At 30.1% G+C, this 21,115-nt stretch overlaps 1 protein-coding gene across 1 annotated transcript in view; it reads right to left on the bottom strand.

Moving 5' to 3' along the window:
* The window catches only part of LOC123698995 (G-protein coupled receptor dmsr-1-like), a 30,247-nt gene extending 10,314 nt beyond the window's left edge, over positions 1-19,933 (bottom strand). Inside the window, exons 1-4 of the mRNA XM_045645847.1 lie at positions 19,796-19,933; positions 2,687-3,083; positions 1,413-1,571; positions 612-748 (exon numbers count right to left, since the gene is read on the bottom strand). Of these exons, the coding sequence (XP_045501803.1) occupies positions 612-748; positions 1,413-1,571; positions 2,687-2,974 (584 nt within the window). The 5' untranslated portion in view covers positions 2,975-3,083; positions 19,796-19,933. The remainder of the gene's footprint in view (positions 1-611; positions 749-1,412; positions 1,572-2,686; positions 3,084-19,795) is intronic.
* Between the last annotated feature and the right edge of the window lie 1,182 nt (positions 19,934-21,115).

Here is a 21,115-nt window from a genome sequence, read left to right as displayed (position 1 = left end):
CATTGACTCATCGGATACTTTGCTCTACAAAAGTACCTCAATCCTGCGTATCCCACTCAATTCTAAATACAATACATCATGGCTGTGAGAAATAACCCTTTATTGCCTCTGACACACGACCCGGGTCCCACGGATCCTCTTTAAATAGATAACCTTTTGATATGAGGAACATAAATATTTGATAAGCCACTGCCAAATTACGGACTGTAAAAAGTTTCTTTGTGAACTGGTGGCAATTTAGCATACCATAAATTTCCAGGATTGCAGCGCACTTACAATCTATATGCGTCATTATTTAATGGATGATAAGTGAAGGACAATAAATACTCGTTGTGTGAAATTGTTCAAATATGTTATTTATCATAGCTTGCACTTTCCTCAATGATTATTTTTGATGATATAGCTAAAACTTAATAACGCATTCATTATAACAATGAAATAACTTACCTATAATCTAAATGTATAACTTAATGCATACGAAGCTAAAGAAAACACAACGAACTCGAGCACAAGATATTGAAAGTCAGTCAAATAAGTTCTGTGTACCTACACACTGTAACTGTAACGTTAAAATATGTACTAAAATAGTAACAAAGTTCAAAGAAACTCACTTGATTGCTATGTACCGCCAAATCGCCAGGGACAGTGTTAGGAGAATGGACGCAGTATGAAGTATCTGAGTAAAATGCATGTGAAACAACATATATACAGCCCAAGAATATGGTCTCTCTTCTTGTCCAGGGAAAAGCTGTAACAAAATGTATTAAATAAAGTTGTCATATTTATATGTACCAACTCGTATTATCTATTGCCTTGTTGTTTGATCTTTATCTTTTGTCTCATTGATCGGTTTTATTTTTGGCTATACCTGTAGGTAACCAGTAAATCTGTAAGAACCAGACATGACAGTAAGAACTACTAGAAAAAAGTACTGTAGTAATAAGTAGGTGGCTAGTAATATGGGGTAATACAGTAAAGAATTTGTTTCGGTTAGTAAAATAGGCATTTAAGTATTTGCATCTTAAGGATCTTCTCAAAAACTATAAAACCTTTAAGCTACCTCACTACGGAAACAGAAACAATGAGCTTGATTAATATATGGAACTGAAATTCCACGTGTATATTATTTTCAATTATAAGAGCCTTAAAATGAAATCATGCTAATAAATGCTTACTTTTTGCTGAAAGCTGTGCAATACTATAAAGCTGATCCCACACCAATCACACAATACACTGATTTTATATTTATATCCCATTATAAGCCTTTCATTTGCACAGATCCACATATAAACGATCAACATTTTGATGCTGCTTTTGTATAAATTTAAATCTATTAAATGTTTACTTTTATAACATAAAATATATTGAATACTAGTGTAGTATTTTTACTATTTTCTGGTTTAACAGCTTACCAAATATCGGTATATAGCAAAAGGTACGTATTCCAACATAACGAACACATCAGCCACGGCCAGCCACTTCAAGAGGCGGTTAATCGGGGCACCGGCCAGGTCGCGTCGGGTCAACACCGCTACGTTCAGAGAGTTCGCTAGACTTCCAAATAGACATATCTGTATGGAAATTAACATTATTTTAATATTAAGTTTTATAGCATTCTGTGCTTTATTATTATATTATACTTTTAAAAAAATATAACTAAATTAGAATTTATTCAATACATTAAACCGAAAGAGTAGTAAAAAATTGGATTGTTATGGCGGGATCACAGGTTCAAATCCCACCTCATTATCATTTTATTTTTAATTTGATAATCAGCAAGGACGAAAGAAAAGTCTCATCCCCTAGTACAAGAAAGAACCCTCATAGATTTTGGTTACGGGAACACCAGTAAAGTCTTACTAATGAAAAATAATTTGCTATCAACTGCGAACTAAATAGAATTAACACAGTGCACGAAAGTAAAACAAAATCATTAAAAAAGAAACTTACTAAAATTTTAGTTCATTATAGCATACTGCATTTCTAATAATTTTGCTCTATTCCTCGGTTTAGATCTACCTGCTGAAGTAACGTTTCCAGTTTATCGAGTCAGCACAATCTGATTTTATAATTCTCCGCTGAGAATAAAACCTCAGTGTATTACTTCGTCTATTGGATAAATCGATCAAACGAACGACTAACGACTAACGGATTTTGATGTTTTAAGCGATATATAATATTTTCTTTACTCTCTCTAAAGAAATGTTTATCGCTTATTATATATTTGTAATATTGATATTGTAAATTAATTATGATTTTAATGAAAGTTGAAATTCTTCAATATATTAATTAAAAACCCGATGAATAATAACGTGATTGCATGTAACTTGCGGAGAGTTGAGTGACCAATTTGCATTCCAATTTGCGATAAATTTACTGAGTTAGCATACGGTTTTCGTGTACACCACACACTATAATCATTAATTTATACTGGAACACTTTTAAATTTTATTACGATATAGACTTTATCTTATGTTAGAAGCACTAATGAATATGGCGCATGTAAACAGAAGCCAGTGTTAGTTCTCAGACCGCCAGTCCGTATTGGAGCTGTTTTCTATCCAGCTTTCGTTCAACAAAGACGGTCATTTAAATATTCAGATAAAGCTGTCTTCATCCGCTTCAAAGCCGGCGCTTATTTACATTATCTGAACTAAGTGAAATTAGCTACATCGTAATTACTCACCAACAAGCTGACGTATCCATGTATATTATTGTACGCGAGAATTAAATCCCTGAATTCCCCTGAGCAATAGTCGGATCGATCGCATTCTTTCACCACCGATATGTTGTATTTGTTTCTTAGACTTTCTAGAACTCTCAGGATTTCCCCGATGTTATTACTTTGATTTGTGCCTCTAAATTTGAGAAGTGAAATCAGTCTTGTGTCTTCTAAAGTGCCGTATGTGTCATTTCCACCAGTATAGGTCAGATTGCCAAACTTATGCCGAGTATCATCATCGGCTAGCATCATTGAATCCTTTGTGATTCACTTGACAGGTAAGCATTCAATTAATATGTTATGTAGTCCACTCTACATTTAATTGAACTGAACCCGACTTCATTCTGCGTATTTTAGTTTTCTGGAACAAAAAAAGCTTGCTATAAATTAAACGTAGTTTTCATAATATTTATGTACTCATGTGTTTTTTCAAACACTAGAAAATAATATATATGAAGCCTAGGTAGGCAATAAAACAAGGTTTTAAAGTTTGTTTTCCAACTTTTATAGAAACCAATTACGAAATTTGTTTGTTTATTTAAATTATAATAATCAACAGATTATTATAATTTAATAAACGTAAATATTTTTTCCAGTTTAATTAGAAAAAAATAATTTTAATTAATTAATTAAAATTAAATATTATCCACTTATAAAAAAGGCAGAAATTCTCAACAAAACGCAAATTCTTATCAATCCATACTAATATTATAAATGCGAAAGTAACTCTGTCTGTCTGTCTGTCTGTTACTCAATCACGCCTAAACCACTGAACCAATTTGCATGAAATTTGGTGTGGAGATATTTTGTTACCCGAGAAAGGACATAGGCTACTTTTTATTGCGAAATATGTACCACGGGCGAAGCCGGGGCGGACCGCTAGTAATAAATATATTTAAAAAAAAGTTTTATCTCCTTTTAAGTACATATAACGAATTAAACTTAATAGAACCGAGAACGTTTCAAACGCTAAACTATATTACACTTTCGAGGAAGTTCATAGAATGGGTAATATGAAATTTTCTCACGAGGTCAAAGTAAAAGTATTTCTTTTTAATTTAAAGTGAATTAAATTTACAATTTTTGTTTAAACTTTCTATGAAATATATAAGATAAGTACTTGAAATGTGAGAATTTTGAACTTCAAGACGACGCTGTATCGGATTATTTCGTTTCTATCAATTTAACAGAAAAACATCATAAATATTCTGTACAATTCATAATAAGACTCCAAATAATGAAATTCTTAATAAGCTCCGAAAATGTAATTTTGATTTTAATAAAGCATTTTGTAAATTGTATAGAAAGAGATATATTTTATTTTAATTATAATTGCTCAAAATGAAAATCGTATTAGGTATAGATTTCTTTAAACACATTGTAGGAGATTATATGCTTCATAGCCATAGAGATAATATGTACTACTACATAATTATTATCTCTATGTTCATAGCACAACTTACCGAAGTATTTAACTCGTTATCGCCCGAAAGGGACTTGGTCACGAAAATCTGCTGGTTTTCGAATTATTTGGCACAGTTAAACCTTGTTCAAATTGGAATATAAAAGTTTATAATAATTGGTATCTCTCAAATAATCCTAATGAGCTTCGCGATTATTCCAAATAACTTTTAGAATAATAATAATACCAAAGCAAACATAATATTTAATTAGCGTTAACGCTGTTAATAACTTCTCGCAGCCTTATCCTTTGAATTTGAATTAGAATAAAGGTTATAAATTACTGTGTTAATCCAAGGAATAAGTCATCAGCAAAACAAAATTCATCGAAATCCATCACCAATATTGACGTGAATAAATATTGATAATAATTAATCAAAGAAACAAGAAACTCACATTTATAGCAATAACATCAATTTAATCATGGTGGATATATTTCAGTCCCTGGGCGACCGCTAATAATAAATAAACGGTAACATTAGATTCGTATCGACCGTTCATTAAAGCCACGGTGACAATTCTTCACAATATCCCTCGTAAATCTAGGTCACCACACCCACCGATATCCCCAAGGAATAAATTAGATAAGAAAGGATTTCGTATGTTTTTGTTCTAAGAGGTGCATTGCAAAAAAATATTATATCTCATGCACCATACTCAGATTTTGTTAACTTTTCTGTTGCTTTATCGAACAAAATATTAATATGTAAATTTAATTATTGTATATTATGTTCTTTGATAATTATTTTTTAGATTCCGTGTATATTTAAAATACGAACATAATTCGTACGTATTCACGACTCAACAATTTAGAATGTTTGATATAAGACCGCGATTTATACCGTGAAAATCGGGAACATTCTACAGGAAAATTCGCACGATTGGAACTGCGGGCTGCACGCTCGTAATGTAAATATAAAGCCGTACCTAAGTATTTAATGTTTTATAATATTGTTGTATATTGTACGAGTTGTCGTAAATAATATAATAGACACAATCACCCGAAAAAGCCGTATTATTAATACTGAAATAAGCAAATTGAAATTAGCAATATTTTTTGTTTTATATAGCTGTTATTAAGGCAAAACAAACAACATTTCTTAGAATTTAATATTTTTTGCTTCTTAGTACTCACTAAGAAGCAATAAAAATATTCCGCCCACAGAATAAAATCAATACTTTCAGAATTGCCAAAACAAGAACTATTTTTGTTTATTTCAGTCTATTTATTTGACCTTAATTGTGAGACTTGTACCTAAGTGGTACTATTTACATAGACAGAGCACGTTTACTTGGGAAAAATAGCTGGTAAACTTACATTTGATACTACGGAACTTAGCGTACATCGTTTATAATGGAGTTTTATTTTCGTTTATATGCAGTCAAGCTGACATGAAGATTGTTTATATCATTTTAAATTCATACAAAACAAACATTTTTCATCACGAGAAAGAAAAACGAGCTAATTTCATCACACAGTTAAGCACTAAGTATGTTTTATATGCGTGTAATGAAGGTGGGAATTTACCGGTTTAGAAACGCGTTTAATATAGTTTTCCATTTACGCTGTGCTTGGCAGTTTGGCTTGAACTCCTGTGGGAGACGGATAACTGATGCAAGACCGTGCATTAATGGAGAGATTTAGATAGATTGCATAACTAATGCAAAATATACCTATATTCTAAAAATATATCAATAAAATTAGAATACTTTGAATACCTACTTTGAATTTCAAGATGTATTTCATAATACTCATGTATCCTTTTAACACAAAATAATTACACCTTATATACGATAAATGAACTAATCCACAAATACACACACAGAATTTGCCTGTCTCAAAATGTTAGATTAATTTGAAATTATAATAATTATGTATACCAATATTTCCTGCTCAGCGAAAGTAATTTTTCCGATACATCGCTGCTAAAAGTAAAATGATGTCGCATCTTCTAAGTTCTTACGAACATGAAGAAATATGTAGACATTGTTTCTAAGCGGTTTTCAGCTAAAAATCGGATTAAAATATAAAATTAATTGTCGCGGGCATAAACGAGAAAACTTTCGAGAAATTCCTTAAAGCTCTGGAACACGTCACGCTTAAGCGACCATATTTCTTTCATGAATAAAAATACTAAACTCTTCAGTCTTCTATAATTTTACACAATGCCTGGATTATGGATAAACCCTTAAATTAAAAACTTCCACACTTAAAATGAAATCTGTTTTTTTTTTTCTATACATTTCTGAAGGTTTTATTGGTTAATGTACCATTACCCGCTTTTCCTTTAACTTCCCTTTTCACAAATCATAACAATGTGATTTTCAATCTGTTTGAATAAAGTCTCAAGTACAATTTGAAATAGAAAATATAATTCAAGTTCTCATAGTGTTTCAATGCTGAGTGCAACATTTTTAAATTGAAATGCTTTATATGTCTTCCTGAGAAAGAAAGGGAATCCTAACTTAAACGCTATTTTAAGGGACAATAGATTTTGACATACAATGAAACGATTTTCTGTTATTGAACGTGAATTAATTGATTTCATTTGTTTTCTTTTTTCCTAAATGAACAATGCCAGTTGCCAGTGATATAAAATTAGTATGGCTGAGAGTTTTTTAAGAAAATTGTCCGAATTTAATACAATTTTTAAAACAATTAAGTAAATATGAATTCATACGACGTTTAAATTGCTTGTTTTTATTTCGTGCTCAATTCTATTTGCGACGCTTAAATTTTGTGAAAAAAGTGCAAACGATAACGATATTATAGTCTACCGAATCAATACAATATAATGGTTGTGAAAACTTAAACTTTAATACATGTGTATTGTGTAGGAGTTTGAGATTTAATTTTAATGTTTTTTGTTATACATTTGGGGACACATTCAAATGGTTAATAGGATTCTGAAAAATGTCCCACACTATAAATAAATGAGGCTTTTTTACGTTCTAAGAAAACAATATAGCTAATTCCCAATTTCAAGGTGTTGAAAATTGTAAACATTATTATTGTAATTCTAATCCATTTTCAACTCAAATATCACGGAATTTTTATCTATCCCGCGTCTAAAAGCGGTATGACGGGCCATTTAGTGGGATATAGCCGGTTCACAGCCGATCTGGGCAATATGATGATATAAAAAAGTTCAACCCAGGGTATATATAGTATTATAATCTGTGCCCCAGGTGAAACCTGGCGGGTTGGCTTGTTTTCATTAAGGTGCAGTAGCAGTATTGATACAAGTGTTATTTTCCCTGGAGATACAAGCACTCGATCATGGTTATTATTGCCGACATAATGTGGCCATCATAAAGATTAACTGAATGCATCCGATAGTATATTATTATGTTAGATATTTCAAATTCACCTATATTATTCGCAACAAGGGTGTTATTCATTTTCTTTGAATTTTCCATTTGTTTCTATTTAGGTATGCTTATTTTTGCTTTCCATGATTACTTCTAAGTATGCAGGACCTCTCATTATACCAAATTTATAATTTATTAGTATATGACAATCATTTATTGCAAAAAAATATAGAGCTAACTCACATAAAGTAACAGACATACCTACTTAAAAAATGTATTATTGTAGGTACCTACATAATGTCAATATAGAAAAACCTTCAGCTTTTTTATAATTCACTTTTTATTCGAACGTATTTATGTTGAATTTTCAGCATCACAGCCTCCACTGTCAATAGGTCACTAGGCATATGCGGAAAATCAGGAATCTCTTGCGAGTTGCCAATATATAACAGTATAGAAAGCGTATCATATAGATTATTTCTTATTTCTCTTTTACTAATTAAGTTACAAGTATCCGATTTTAATTCGCGCTGGAAAACTAAAACCTAATTTGTAAAATCGAGTCGTTTAAATTCCTCCAGAACGTTAAATTAAACTAATAAGAGCTAAAATTAAAACCTTATCGTTGTAGTATGCCATAAAGTCGACGGCTCCGTTCATTCCGAATAAAATAAAAATAGCTGTTAACCTTTATTTCTGCTACTTAGTACAGTGAGTATTGTTAGTAATGTTAAATCGAAATTTAACAGAACCCCGTACTCTTATCGTATTGTTTATTAATTTTGTAGTCAGTTGTGTTTGATTTTTGTTTAGAACAGATTTTTACCCCGGCTTATTACCACATCAAACCATTCTTTACACTATTTCGTACAGTATTCATTTTTTGTGATATCTTAATGAAAAACCTATTACTTATGAGTTATGACATTGGATAAATTTCTAAATAAAAATAAGTAGAGTATAAAGAACGAGTTTTTGAGATAAACATAAATATTTAACTTCTGACAATCCGAACAACGCCTTTCTGCTAGTGACAGCTTAATGCACTATAATATCTTTAAAGAAAATTAATGTTCAAAATACATCAGTATTATCATTTGTGAATACAGTTCAATCAAATTGAAACATCTGTAACAACAAACAACAGGTTTATATTTTATTCCTATAAAAGTTTACATAGATATAACGACACAAGAAGTTATAAAAGTTTTGTTTGTATATTCTACCTATTCTTTCTGATTTTAATTAGCATAGTTGATATCGCAAATTTCACTTTAAAACAAATTTCCCATTTAAAATAATTAGGTTGCCCGCATAAAATCTGGGCACAAAACGCCGGCATAGAGTAGAGAGAAGGGGTCGCGACACAGGTTGAAAATCACAAAGCATAAACCACCCGTGTAAATTATTAACCCGCCGTTAAAGTTTTTATCTCCGTCATCCGTTTCAACCTTGTCATATCCGAAGTCAGTGAAAACAAATTATATTCTACGTATGTAAATGAAGTTTAGACAAAATTGCTTTGAAACAGCTGCGGTGCGACTGAACGGCGCCGGTGTTTTGACAAGATCGTCAATTTATTATTACTCTGTGAATTAGTGACGTAAACAAAATGATTGACGTTTAATTTTACTTAGATTTTAAGTTTAGAAAAAAAAGGTTGAACAATTTTACGGTATATTTGAGAATAATCTTGAGATTCTGATTTAATTAATTACGCTTAATTAAGCACTCTTTAAACATATTTTAACCGAACTGCCAAGATTTTTATTATCCACGGTCGATCCCTAAACTCTCAAAAATTTCATTTTCGCATCATAGTCAGAATTAATTAATGTGGTAAGAGGATTAGGTAATATTTTATGATTATCAGTCAAATTTTAAAAACCTACTACTACCGGACTACGCCTACATAATAATTATAATGGTAGCTACTACGAATACGATTTTGATAAATAGATAGTTAAATAGTACTCTTCTCTATCTTTTTTTATTCTTTAATAACAGCTATGTATTATCTTATCCGTGCTACACAAGCGAGACTTCACGTTCTAATGTAATAAGAAAACTTTGTTCAACAAAACAATTTATTCCAACAATGATTCTTACTATTCATTTATACTCATGTTATGTTAAACTAAACAAGAATGAAATAAAAGAAATATTGACTAGATATAAAACATATCGACACTGCAATTAATGCAGTTTAGAGAGATAGATAAGATAACATAACATTGTATTTAGATAATATTATCTAACCCCATATCATCCATCCATATCCCCAATTACCTACAAATAATTTCAGAATATGTCATATTATGAAGGGTTCAAATATTATCATGAATCGATTTACATTACAAACGGTAGTCCAATTTGTACACATTGCTTCGTTAATATTTATAGAATATATTTCCCTTCTGGGAATTGCCTTTTTATATAGCGACTATCTAACCATTGAAAAGTTTTGTTTCCCTATATTATATTACTTTTAGAAATTAGAATCTAAGGGCGTATATATAAAAGGAAAGTATACAGGGTTACTTGTAAAACACCATCAGGCATCAACCTCGCAGGACAAGATAGTACAAATGTTAGGAGAGTACAATAAAAGCTTAAAAAATCATTTAAATATAATTTATTGCGTTATTCCAAAAGTCGTAGAACAAATGTTGTTACTTATGATGTTAGCTATCTTGTCCTGCGAGGTTGCTGGTGTTTTACAAGTAACCCTGTATACGCCCAGCCCATATATTCAATTGTATGACCATAAGCTTCTTTATCATTTTTGGCTCTTTGTTTTATTTAGACTCAAATAAATATTGTAAAGGAAAAGCTCCAATTCAAGGGAAGGATCTTAGATTTTTTTATACATATTGGTTGGACCTGTATTGTATATCAGATAAACATTACATAAAATTTTTGCGAAGGTATTTTGTGTATAAAATCTTTTAAATGTAATCATTTTTTTATTTTATTTAATACTATCTTACTGTACTGCCAATTATAGACAACCTGGATTTTTGAATATAATGAATATTACACATTATGATACCTCATAATGTATTTCGGTTTTATTGTGTGCTTTGTGCCCAATATATGTTTTTTTTTTCAAGATACAAAAATTTCAAAGACTAAAACGAATGGTGAATAAATATGAAAGAAAGAAAGAAAGAAAGAAAAGAAATTTATTGCCAAAAAAAAAACACAGCCAAACACATTATAGAATTTATCTTACAATTAGGCAAACGGATACAGCCTCAGCAAAATGCTGCACTAAAGCAGCGCTGATTTTCAGGCTGTACCGGCGATTGCGGTTCGCCTTAATATTAAAAAAAAATTAAGTCTAGGTACTTAAAATAAATATATAGATAAGGAAGTATATAATAATATAAATATCAATAATAAATAAATAAATACATATAATTTATATTACGGCAGAAACATATAAATAAGAATAATATAATATATTAAAAGGCATATATGAAATGGTACGTTAGCTCGTGAAAGATTTGGTCCAGTTGCAATGTCACTATATTTGGTTTCACGGAACTCGGGAATTCAAATTCAACCCAACGATGTTCTCTCTTTACTTTAAAACTACGTACTATTGCATATTCGAACCATTATTTGTTTCCTTAAAAAAATATACTCCTGCAAAATCGGCCTCGATAAATTTGTCGTTCTAAAAAAATGCTTCCAAAAATATAAAAGGTTCAACTTATAGTAATAGTTTGAGATATTACATTAACTGAAAGACGCATCGTAAATGTTTGTAAATGTTTAACATCAATATGTTTATAGTTAATTAATGTGTGACGATGATTGACAGGCATTCATGTAGACACCATTATTGCGTTCAAATTAATGATTATTTAAAATTTCAGTAAATATTAAGCCTCGGACTAGTAAATTCCCTCTTTTTCTGTCACTAATAGACAACGTACAGTAGGATACTTTTAAATTTGTATGAATAAAAATTAATTATGTGCAAAATCCCAACGACTACAGCAAGTTTGGAAATTTGTAATCAATTTGTATGAAAGAAATTGTTTAAAAAACGAATATAAAATTATTACATTGTCGCACGAATATTCTTTGAATTGTCTTACTGCCTATTCAATGTTACTCACACTCAGCTCGCACTCCTCTCATAATATATAAGTTACAATACAATAAGTTGCTTAGCAATAAGCAACGCTGCTTTGTTATATTTTGTCTAAAAAAGTTTTTACAAACAACCTTAACGTTCCTGTCAATAAAATTGAGAGATTATAATATAAATTGATTGAGAGATACTTACCATTACAAACGATGAGAGGCAACATTATTAATTAATGAATATAAGTTATCCTATTATGAAGATATATGTTATATGTTTGTCGTATGTAAGGAGTTATTAAAACACCTGCTGAATTTAAAAAGCTTTAACACAATTCCCAGATTTATCCTACGAGCTGTGACTAGCTCTTATTCATATATGAACTGAAATATTTTAAAAGTCGGTACGTGATTTTTAAATATTGGCGCAATTTAATAATAAAAGCAACCATTCAATCATTACCTCCGTTTTACGTTTTAAAAAAAGTGGACTCATTAATTAACTTTTATATTTTTTCTTTAAATAGATATCTACGATGTACTTACATTTAGATAAAATAGCCTTTATCATAGAGATTAGGCACTCATAAACGCTTTGTAAAAAGCTTGCAGATCTTATCAGAATAAAAATTGACTTTTTCGACATTAAAGAACCAGTTCGGAACTATTATGATTATAATAATTAAAATTAAAATTTTATTTTATATATTGAATGCATGCGATAACACGTGATTTATAAGTATATTTACTTTTCGACCATCTTTTGGCAAATAAAGACGAGTCCGAGTACTAACAACATATAAAAATATGAACTGCGTATTTTTAATATTAATTGCCATGAATTATTTATGTATGCAATTAAAATAAATTACTGACTGGATTAGATATGCTAACATGTGCGCTGGCGCGGTATCACATAACAATTTATGTAAAATCAGACGACCTTTCTGATTAACACGGTCAGTGGCAAAGTAAATACAACAATACGTATTTGTATGATAAAATCATTCTTAAGATGAATATTTTTGTGATTTAAGTGCTACACATCATCCTAAGATTGTCGTTACATAATCTTATCATAATATACAGGGATATGAAGGTTTTAGCATACCATTATAGTATGAGAACGAGTAAAGCTGGTCCTAGCATCGGATAATATCAAATAGGTGCATTCATATTTACATAAAATACTAGTGGCTTGTGGTCTCTTTTCCCACACCACCCAAACCATGTTTTTTTTTTCGTTTAATAATATGTAAGAAAAGGTTGTTAAGCATATTTTGATATTATTCATATTAGTATGATTCAAATATGACATAATAATTTAAAAAACACTATTAGGTAGAGTCGTCTTCATCTAGCACATTAGGTACATTACAATGTATCTAAATATAAAATGTTGATATAATGTGACGATTCTAAAGTGCTTCTTTTCAGAAAGGCTACGGTGTTATAGAAATACGTGTTTAAGTAGAACTCTCTCCCACTCACAATTTCCTTCAAATTTATATCTTACGAATATAAAGAGAATGAGCTCTTTATTATTTACATATAAATTATTAAATGTTGTCCGCTATACGCAATTTCGTTTGTTTCTTTAGAAGTCTAAAATTACATTTAAAAATGAACCGCTGAATTTACAAAATTGCACCAGGCTATTTTTTGTTGATGGCAAAAAATATGAAGTAGGTCATCACGCTATGGTAAAAATATCATCGTTTTATGTAGCTTAATCAATGTCTTCAGTGATTTATTAACATCTTACTTAAAGTTGTTTTTAAAAGGAAATTGAATATCACGCTACAAGTACTGGTGGAAATTGTTACTAACGTAAATATTATGTCAGGAGATGGTTTATAATTTATATATCTAGAAATGTCCGGTATAAAAATCGTGCTAGACGGGTGAAGTAAAAAGCTATACGCTATCCATAAACTTATCTGAACCAAAAGAAAACTATAAAAACTCGACGTTAAATGTAAATCACTTTTGCGCGATGGATTTTATCTCTAAAGTTTTGGATTAATTTGGCACCGTTTACCGCCATGATTTACGTTTTTACATAATATACTTTACTAGCTGTTCCGCGCGGTTTCACCCGCATTGCTCCGCTCCTGTTGGTCTTAGCATGATATATAGCTTCCTCGATAAATGGGCTATCCAACATTGAAAGAATTTTTCAAATCGGACCAGTAGTTCCTGAGATTAGCGCGTTCAAACAAACAAACTCCTCAGCTTTATAATATTAGTATATAGATAAGCATTGAACTCTCCACGAAACTAAAAGACAATGACTTAATTGAAACACTCTGTTTAAACACGTCGTTCCTTACATAGTTGCAACATGAAGACATATAACAATCTCAAATAAATTATTCAGTTTAATGGTATTTATGTTTCCTTCGTAATCGAATAGCTAATTATTTATGATAAATTAATAGGTACAAAAATAGAAGTCGTATCTTTGAGCCGCTTGGTTCAGAATCGGCAATTGTTTGATCACAGTACTAATAATAATAATCTACGTAATATTTATGCCCAGTTTATAAGTTGATTTAACTTGATTACCTTTATTGATTATCTCACTCCAAGAGTTACATTAAACAAAAACCCATGGGATGGGATATATCGGTCAATCTATTGCAAATGTAACAAATTCAATTACGAATCCTATTTAAGCAACCCTGATGACATTTATTGCCACTTAAATGCGTAGCGAGTAGTAAATTTAGTAAAATGTAGGTATTTTATTTATATAAATGAATTTTGATGAAAGAAATAATTTTGAAGAGAAAGCTTTAAATATGTTTGCACGGTATTTCTTATATTGAGCATGTATATTGTATATGCAGGAAGTAATTTCATTTATTAGAAAATGGTATTGTGTTTTATTTTTTTTTACTAATAACTTCCATAAACCATAACCTCCTTGCTACTAAAACGACATTTAAAAATACCTAGTAATACCTATGACAACTTATTTGTGGGATCTACATCAATGCACATAATATTATACCCATGAGATACCGCACTGAGCTATTTGAATAAAATAATTTGATATCTGCTATAACATAATCTGACGTTAATATGATTTAAAAATAGAAACATCAAGACGCATAAGTTATGATTTTGTAAATAAGTAGCGTGTCAGGTACAAGTGTATTGAACACGTTTCGTATAACGAGCAAACAATGCCAACTCTAGTGCTCATACGCCACAAAATTGACTGTAAATAATTGTAAACGTGAAAAAAATAATGCCTATTTTGACAGAGTTATGTAATACACATTATTCTTTTCGATTTGACAAATGAACGCGGTAAAATGAATGTTTTAACGTTTGTTAGTCCGAGCTTTCAAATATGGAATCAAGATAGGCGGTAAACGGTAATTAATGTGCTTCAATCTCAAATCAAACCTTTTTACTCATTGAAAATGTGTGTTCTTATAAAAGAAAAAAAGGCAAACACGTACACGTATCTATATGAGCTATAATGTGATATCGGGCTTTTGATAAAATTTGAAAAAAGATACATTATGTAATCTGTATCTATAAAAATGCTGAAAATATACGTGCGTTTTAAACACTTTAAATATGGCTCGAATCTCGCAAACGAAATTAGCCTGCCATTCGCGGTCGGGTAATTTCTACTCTATATCAACACTGAGCTTATTGCAGATAACTTATTTATAGCTAATTTACATAAATTAACTGCAAATATTCTAGTGTTACATTTCAAAGTGCTACGTTTCGATTAATACATATATACACAATCGCTTCAAAAATTATAGGCTATTAAATAACAGGCTGTTATTGCTTGTTAAAATCATGTTAAAACTTTACTTTGATCTTCCAAATTAGTTGTCATTAACAACTATTAACTGTTTTGAACTCCAATTAATTTTCCTCATATTTATAATTAACTAGCGGTCCGCCCCGGCTTCGCCCGTGGTACATGTTTACGTTTTCTCTACATAAGAACCATCCTCGTACTTCAAGGAATATAATAAAAAAAGAATTATCGAAATCGGTTCAGCCGTTCTCGAGTTATGGAATTACAACGAAAAGTGGCATTGATTTTTATATATTAGATTACAAATTGTTATTAAATACAAACACTATTTTTGAAACTCATTGTCGTCTATATAAATGCTTCAGAGGTCCAATGAATAAGGTTATTATGCTACGAAGTTTATTTTAGACTCTTATCAGTTTATCTACGCACAGTCCAACATACAATTGTACCTGGATAATATCTATCATCGTAAAACAAAAATAGACCCGAAAGTTGTTAGAAATCAGATATTTACATTTTACATGACCAGTTTTCGTTGTATGACACAAGGTTAACCTTTGAAAGGGTGAATTCAGTTTATGAGGATTGGGTTCAAATAAACGTCTATATTCCTTTTCTATATTATATTTTAATAACACTCTTAATTTGAAGGAAATGTACTATATTAACCACTATTTGCAGTTGTTCACCTTTACAACACATTGTAAGTACCTTTTAAATACGCCCATGGGAAGTAATAAGGAGTTATTATCATACGTATTATGTAACATAACATTTAAATTGTGAAGCATCATTCATTTAATATATGCTTTCTTCATATAAAACATCACATCATATAAGTTTATATATAAAACTTAAAAACAGATATTTAATATAGCACATACTTAACATCTACACTATCCCAATATTACATAGAAAGTTGCTATCTAGTTCAAGTATTGTTCAAAATATGGTACCTATGTGCAGCAGAAGCAATTTGAATGCTGTGTTCATACTAAGTATGTAGAATCACTAGAATCTGACGCTCAATACCCACCTATATCTACAATCTATATATTACGCGAGCGAATAGTTAAACTATGTGAATTTTTATGAGTAGCTCATTCCATCAGTAAAAAGCTGTTCCTGTTATATCTATTTATTGTGATATTTAATCTTGTAGGAAAGTGTTTAACAATCTATACCAAGGTGAATATAAAATACTAAATTTTCTACTATCTATCTATTTATCTCAGTATGAATTTTCTTTTTGATTTTTTTTTCTTATTGTTCCAAATATCATATCAATAAATTCGTTCAAAATTTAGATTATTTTTTCAATCGTCAATTGAACAAACATTGGCTGAGGAAATATACATTAATCGTAATATCACGCTAAAAAGCAAAAGCGGAACATCTCCCTAACTTTCGTTTACTGGAATTTTATTGAAAATCCTTAAGCTTTATTGACTGTCGCTGTCATCTAATTAAATATTTCAGAGTGATAATAAAAAGCGACCAGATTTTAGTGAGAGCCTTTCAGCTTTCTCAAGATAAAGGATTTCAATTGAATTTATGTGGACATTTGCAATGTTTAAATATATATCTATCCAATTATTTTGTGTTATAAAAAGATATAACATCCGATATATTATTCATAATGGTACCAACATTTAAAGAGTAAGCCAAGTGTTAGTATTTACTAATGTATTCCTATGAAGTATGTACACTATACCCTCTTGTCCTTTTTACCCTATTGAAGTGGTTTTTCCAACAAACAATTCGATTCGTGTTGAATAGACCATTTAATTGAGTATCCACGTCGTTTAAAAATCTAATCTCAATTCCTTACATTGCAGACCGAATTCCAAACAAAGAATAAAAACAAAAACATTGTATTCGTTGTATGGGTATTAGCAATTATTTCTGCTCAAAACTATTATTTTTAAAGAACAATAGATAAGAAAAAAACAAAATCTAAATCTTGTAATGTAAAACTTCTAGCAAATCTGTATTAATATAATTGTGAGGAGCGAATAAAATTAATCTCTAAGAATCTCGTTACAGAAGTTCAACAAGTTATTCCCTTGGAATTTATGTACATATCCAATATATATTATCTACTTAGCTATCTATTAATGAATTTTGCAGCATTCTTAGGAGTCTGAATCTATAAGATTCTTCGTAAACTAATTTTGCTGTTACATAGATTTAATAAACTGGCACTGAGCTAATTTGGAGTAAATTAAAATTATTTTATAACATTGTTATAGAGTTTCGGTGATGCGTACCTGTAGAAATAATGTTCCGAGACGGCATTTGATCAATTTTCCTATTAAGAGTTTTCCTTATTTGGGACTACTATTTTATTTGAAATATCCGAATCTTAAAAAAATCTACATGCCAGATACCTTTACCAACAGGGGCGTAGCTACCGCCGTATCTGCCGTATCAATTATACGGGGCCCCCGCGCCCAGGGGGACCCCAACGTGCGTAAGCAAAAATTACTAAAAACTTCCAAAATATTTAATTTGAATTATTTGTAAAAATTTTGGAATAAGTGACAGATAGATAATTCTTATGATATGATACAGATAGATGATAATTTAATTTCTTTTAATTTTATGCAAACATTTTTTTTTCTTTTGTGAGAAATGCCCTTCCTAAGGGCAAGGCACGCTACGCTTCTGTTTACCAACAAAGAATGTGCTGAACAATGCTGAATCCGAATCCCAAAATACACGAACAATCTTTTTTAAATCGTAGTCAAGAAAGAAATGAAGACATAGCTTACATAAGAGCGCTTGTTTAAATAACAACTTATAAAAGAACCACAACGTCGAAGCTACTCAACGTTTGATTGATCCATTGTGTAAGATAAATGATACATCATGTATATGCAGTGGTCGTGTTTCAGTGTTTGTTTTAACGGTCGGAAAGGTGGGAATTTTGTTGGCTTATGTAGTTCACTGGGTTATAATTTATACTATGGTTTTAATAAGTATTAATGTTTACTGTTTTTTCCTATTTATGTGCAATAAAGCATTTATTTCATTAATTCATTATTTAATCTTAGGTATATTATGTCAATGATTAGACTTTATACAATTGTGTATTATTGTATATTATGTGCAGTTGTGGTTTTAATATGTATGTTAAGAAATTTGTATAGATCGAGGATCTCCATTTTCATACTGCAAGATTTATTAGAGTACCTAACATAATTTTCGTGACAGTTCGTAAAGGGTGATCTCAAATTATTAAAGATAAATAATTTGAAGGATTTTATTTACTGAAAGGAAATGTTGTGTAAATCTTTTATATCATAGTGCAATGGAATATAAGAATGAAAGCAAAGCAAAATTCTAATTCTAATTAACAATATCTTGCAGCATTTCTTCGTATGTTTCTGTTAACATTTTTATCGCAATAAGATGAACAACCTTCTGTAAAGCTTCATAAAGATGTATGTAATTTATTATGTTTACTTTGCGTTTAATCTTTTATATCATAAAGCAATGTGCACTCAGTGCCACAGTTTCATTTATTTTTTATAGAGTAATTGTAGGAATTATAATAATTTATTCTTATTGAAGGAAAAGTCGCCTTACCATCGTCAATATCCATACAGCATTATACTAGGTATCACTAAAATTAATAAGATTATTTATTGTTAATAATTTCAAAGAATCTATCTCTATATATAAAGAAGAATCTAAGAACTGTAATTTGTAGACATTATTATTTGTAGGTATAGAAATAAAATGCATAGCTTATGCATTTACCTTGATTGTAGAGGCATGTGTGAAGTTATATGATATTTACAAAACAGTCTATAATCAAGTCTCTGGGCACTCTTATTTAACCGAAGTTTCCCAACGCCTGTGTAAGTTACGTAATAGGTTTTTTATTTGCACCAATTCTATATAGGTCAACTATATAATTAAATGTTTCTAAATTTTAATGCAAATATTCAGTATTCTGTTATTACTTTTGCGTATGTAATCAAAGGAGAACTGAAAATACTTGACCGGTTTTCATGGCACCTTGACGTTAAAGTTGTCCATTAAAATTTGATGTTCGTGGAAGAAATTTCAATTTCATTGTTAGTCTTAAAACAGCAGAATGTGCCAATCATTAAACCATTTATTGACTTTTGTGCGGTAAACATTATTGTCAAAGAACTGACCTATTTTACTGATTTATATTTAATATATATATTTTTTTATAATTCAGAAATACCATCGCACTTACACACCATAACCGCGTTTCACAAATGTATTAAAAAAATATTATTCTTTAAATATTTTATCAAACACAGTGTTACAAGTGTATGTTTACCTAACCAATATAAATATAAACCGCCAAAATTTTCACTGTTTATACAACTCGATAATGGCAAGAAGATAAAAAGAATATTACTTACGGATGTTTGTCTCGGCACAATACGAGCACAGTTTTATCAAAGTAAACTTGGGGGCGTTATTTCTATTTGATGAAGGATTCGTAGTAAGTGGAAATAAATTTTCATTTTATTTCGCGCTCTATGAGTGGGGCAGCCGAGTCGACCGCTGTATGTAAACTGACGGTAGGCTAGAGGCCTGTTGCTTTCGGACTAGAAACACGCTATGTCTTTATCGCTTCTTCAACTGTCTACTGTTTCATGTTCATAAATCATCAAGTCTGAAGGAACAGTCTCTGTGATAAAAGTATCAGACAAATTTCGTTGATATGTATCACAGATAATATAATACTACATTAGTAATATATGTAGGTACATACGTTTTACAAACCTACGTTGACGGAGTGCAAGCGTTTAAACATTGTTTTTGTTTATAAGCAATTTAAACGATTATTGTAAATAATTAGTGAGATTATAGAACAAAGTAAATCACAATTCGTAAACTTGATATACATTATCATTAATTATGATATAGAGCACACCTGTTACCCTTATAATTAACATATTAATGGCGTTCGTGTTTATATACCCTACAAAAGCACACGTGTGAGCATTTAAAATAAATTATGATTACTATTAAAACTAAACAGCATATTTTATTTGATAGAGAATTATTAGATAAGAATAAAATTATTAATTATTATACATATACTTAAAATATATATGTATTATGTTCACTTGAAAAATGAAATAATATCTGCAATTAAATTTTATCATATTATTATGATCCTTTCATAACATTCAATTGAGAAAATAAACAATAACAATAAAAATTAACAATTCACAAGTCTGAAAACATGGCATTTTGCAGATATTAGTAGCTAGGTAGGTATATTTAAATGCTACTAATATTAACGTTAGTTACTAGGTAGGTACCTAGTTATTATTCTGTGCTAATATGCACTTGTATAAATCAATCGAACTCTACGGGGTAATGTATGTCATTACACATTCACATAATCTCACTGTTGTAATGACTCCTTCATTATATTCTGTTTAGAAATTAAAGACTTTTTAACGGATTTTAAACGCGATTTATTCATTATATTATTTTTCCGACGTTTCGAACACTTTACAGCGAGCGTGGTCACTGGGAGACATGTTCTGTTTATTATCTGCCTTTAATAAAGCCTTCTACAGAGTTGTAATATTAGAAACTATAGATCGTGAACACGTACAAGTAATGGAATTTGGTAAAATAACAATATCGATATTATGTTATTTAGTTACTAATAAATAACAGCATATAATTAGACTCCATTGCTTATTTTTCTTTTAATTTAT

Source organism: Colias croceus, chromosome 17, assembly GCF_905220415.1.
Source record: "Colias croceus chromosome 17, ilColCroc2.1".
In the NCBI taxonomy this organism is placed as follows: Eukaryota; Metazoa; Arthropoda; class Insecta; order Lepidoptera; family Pieridae; genus Colias; species Colias croceus.
The sequence above is the reverse complement of the archived record's forward strand: the minus strand, read 5'-3'. Positions and strand labels throughout refer to the sequence as shown.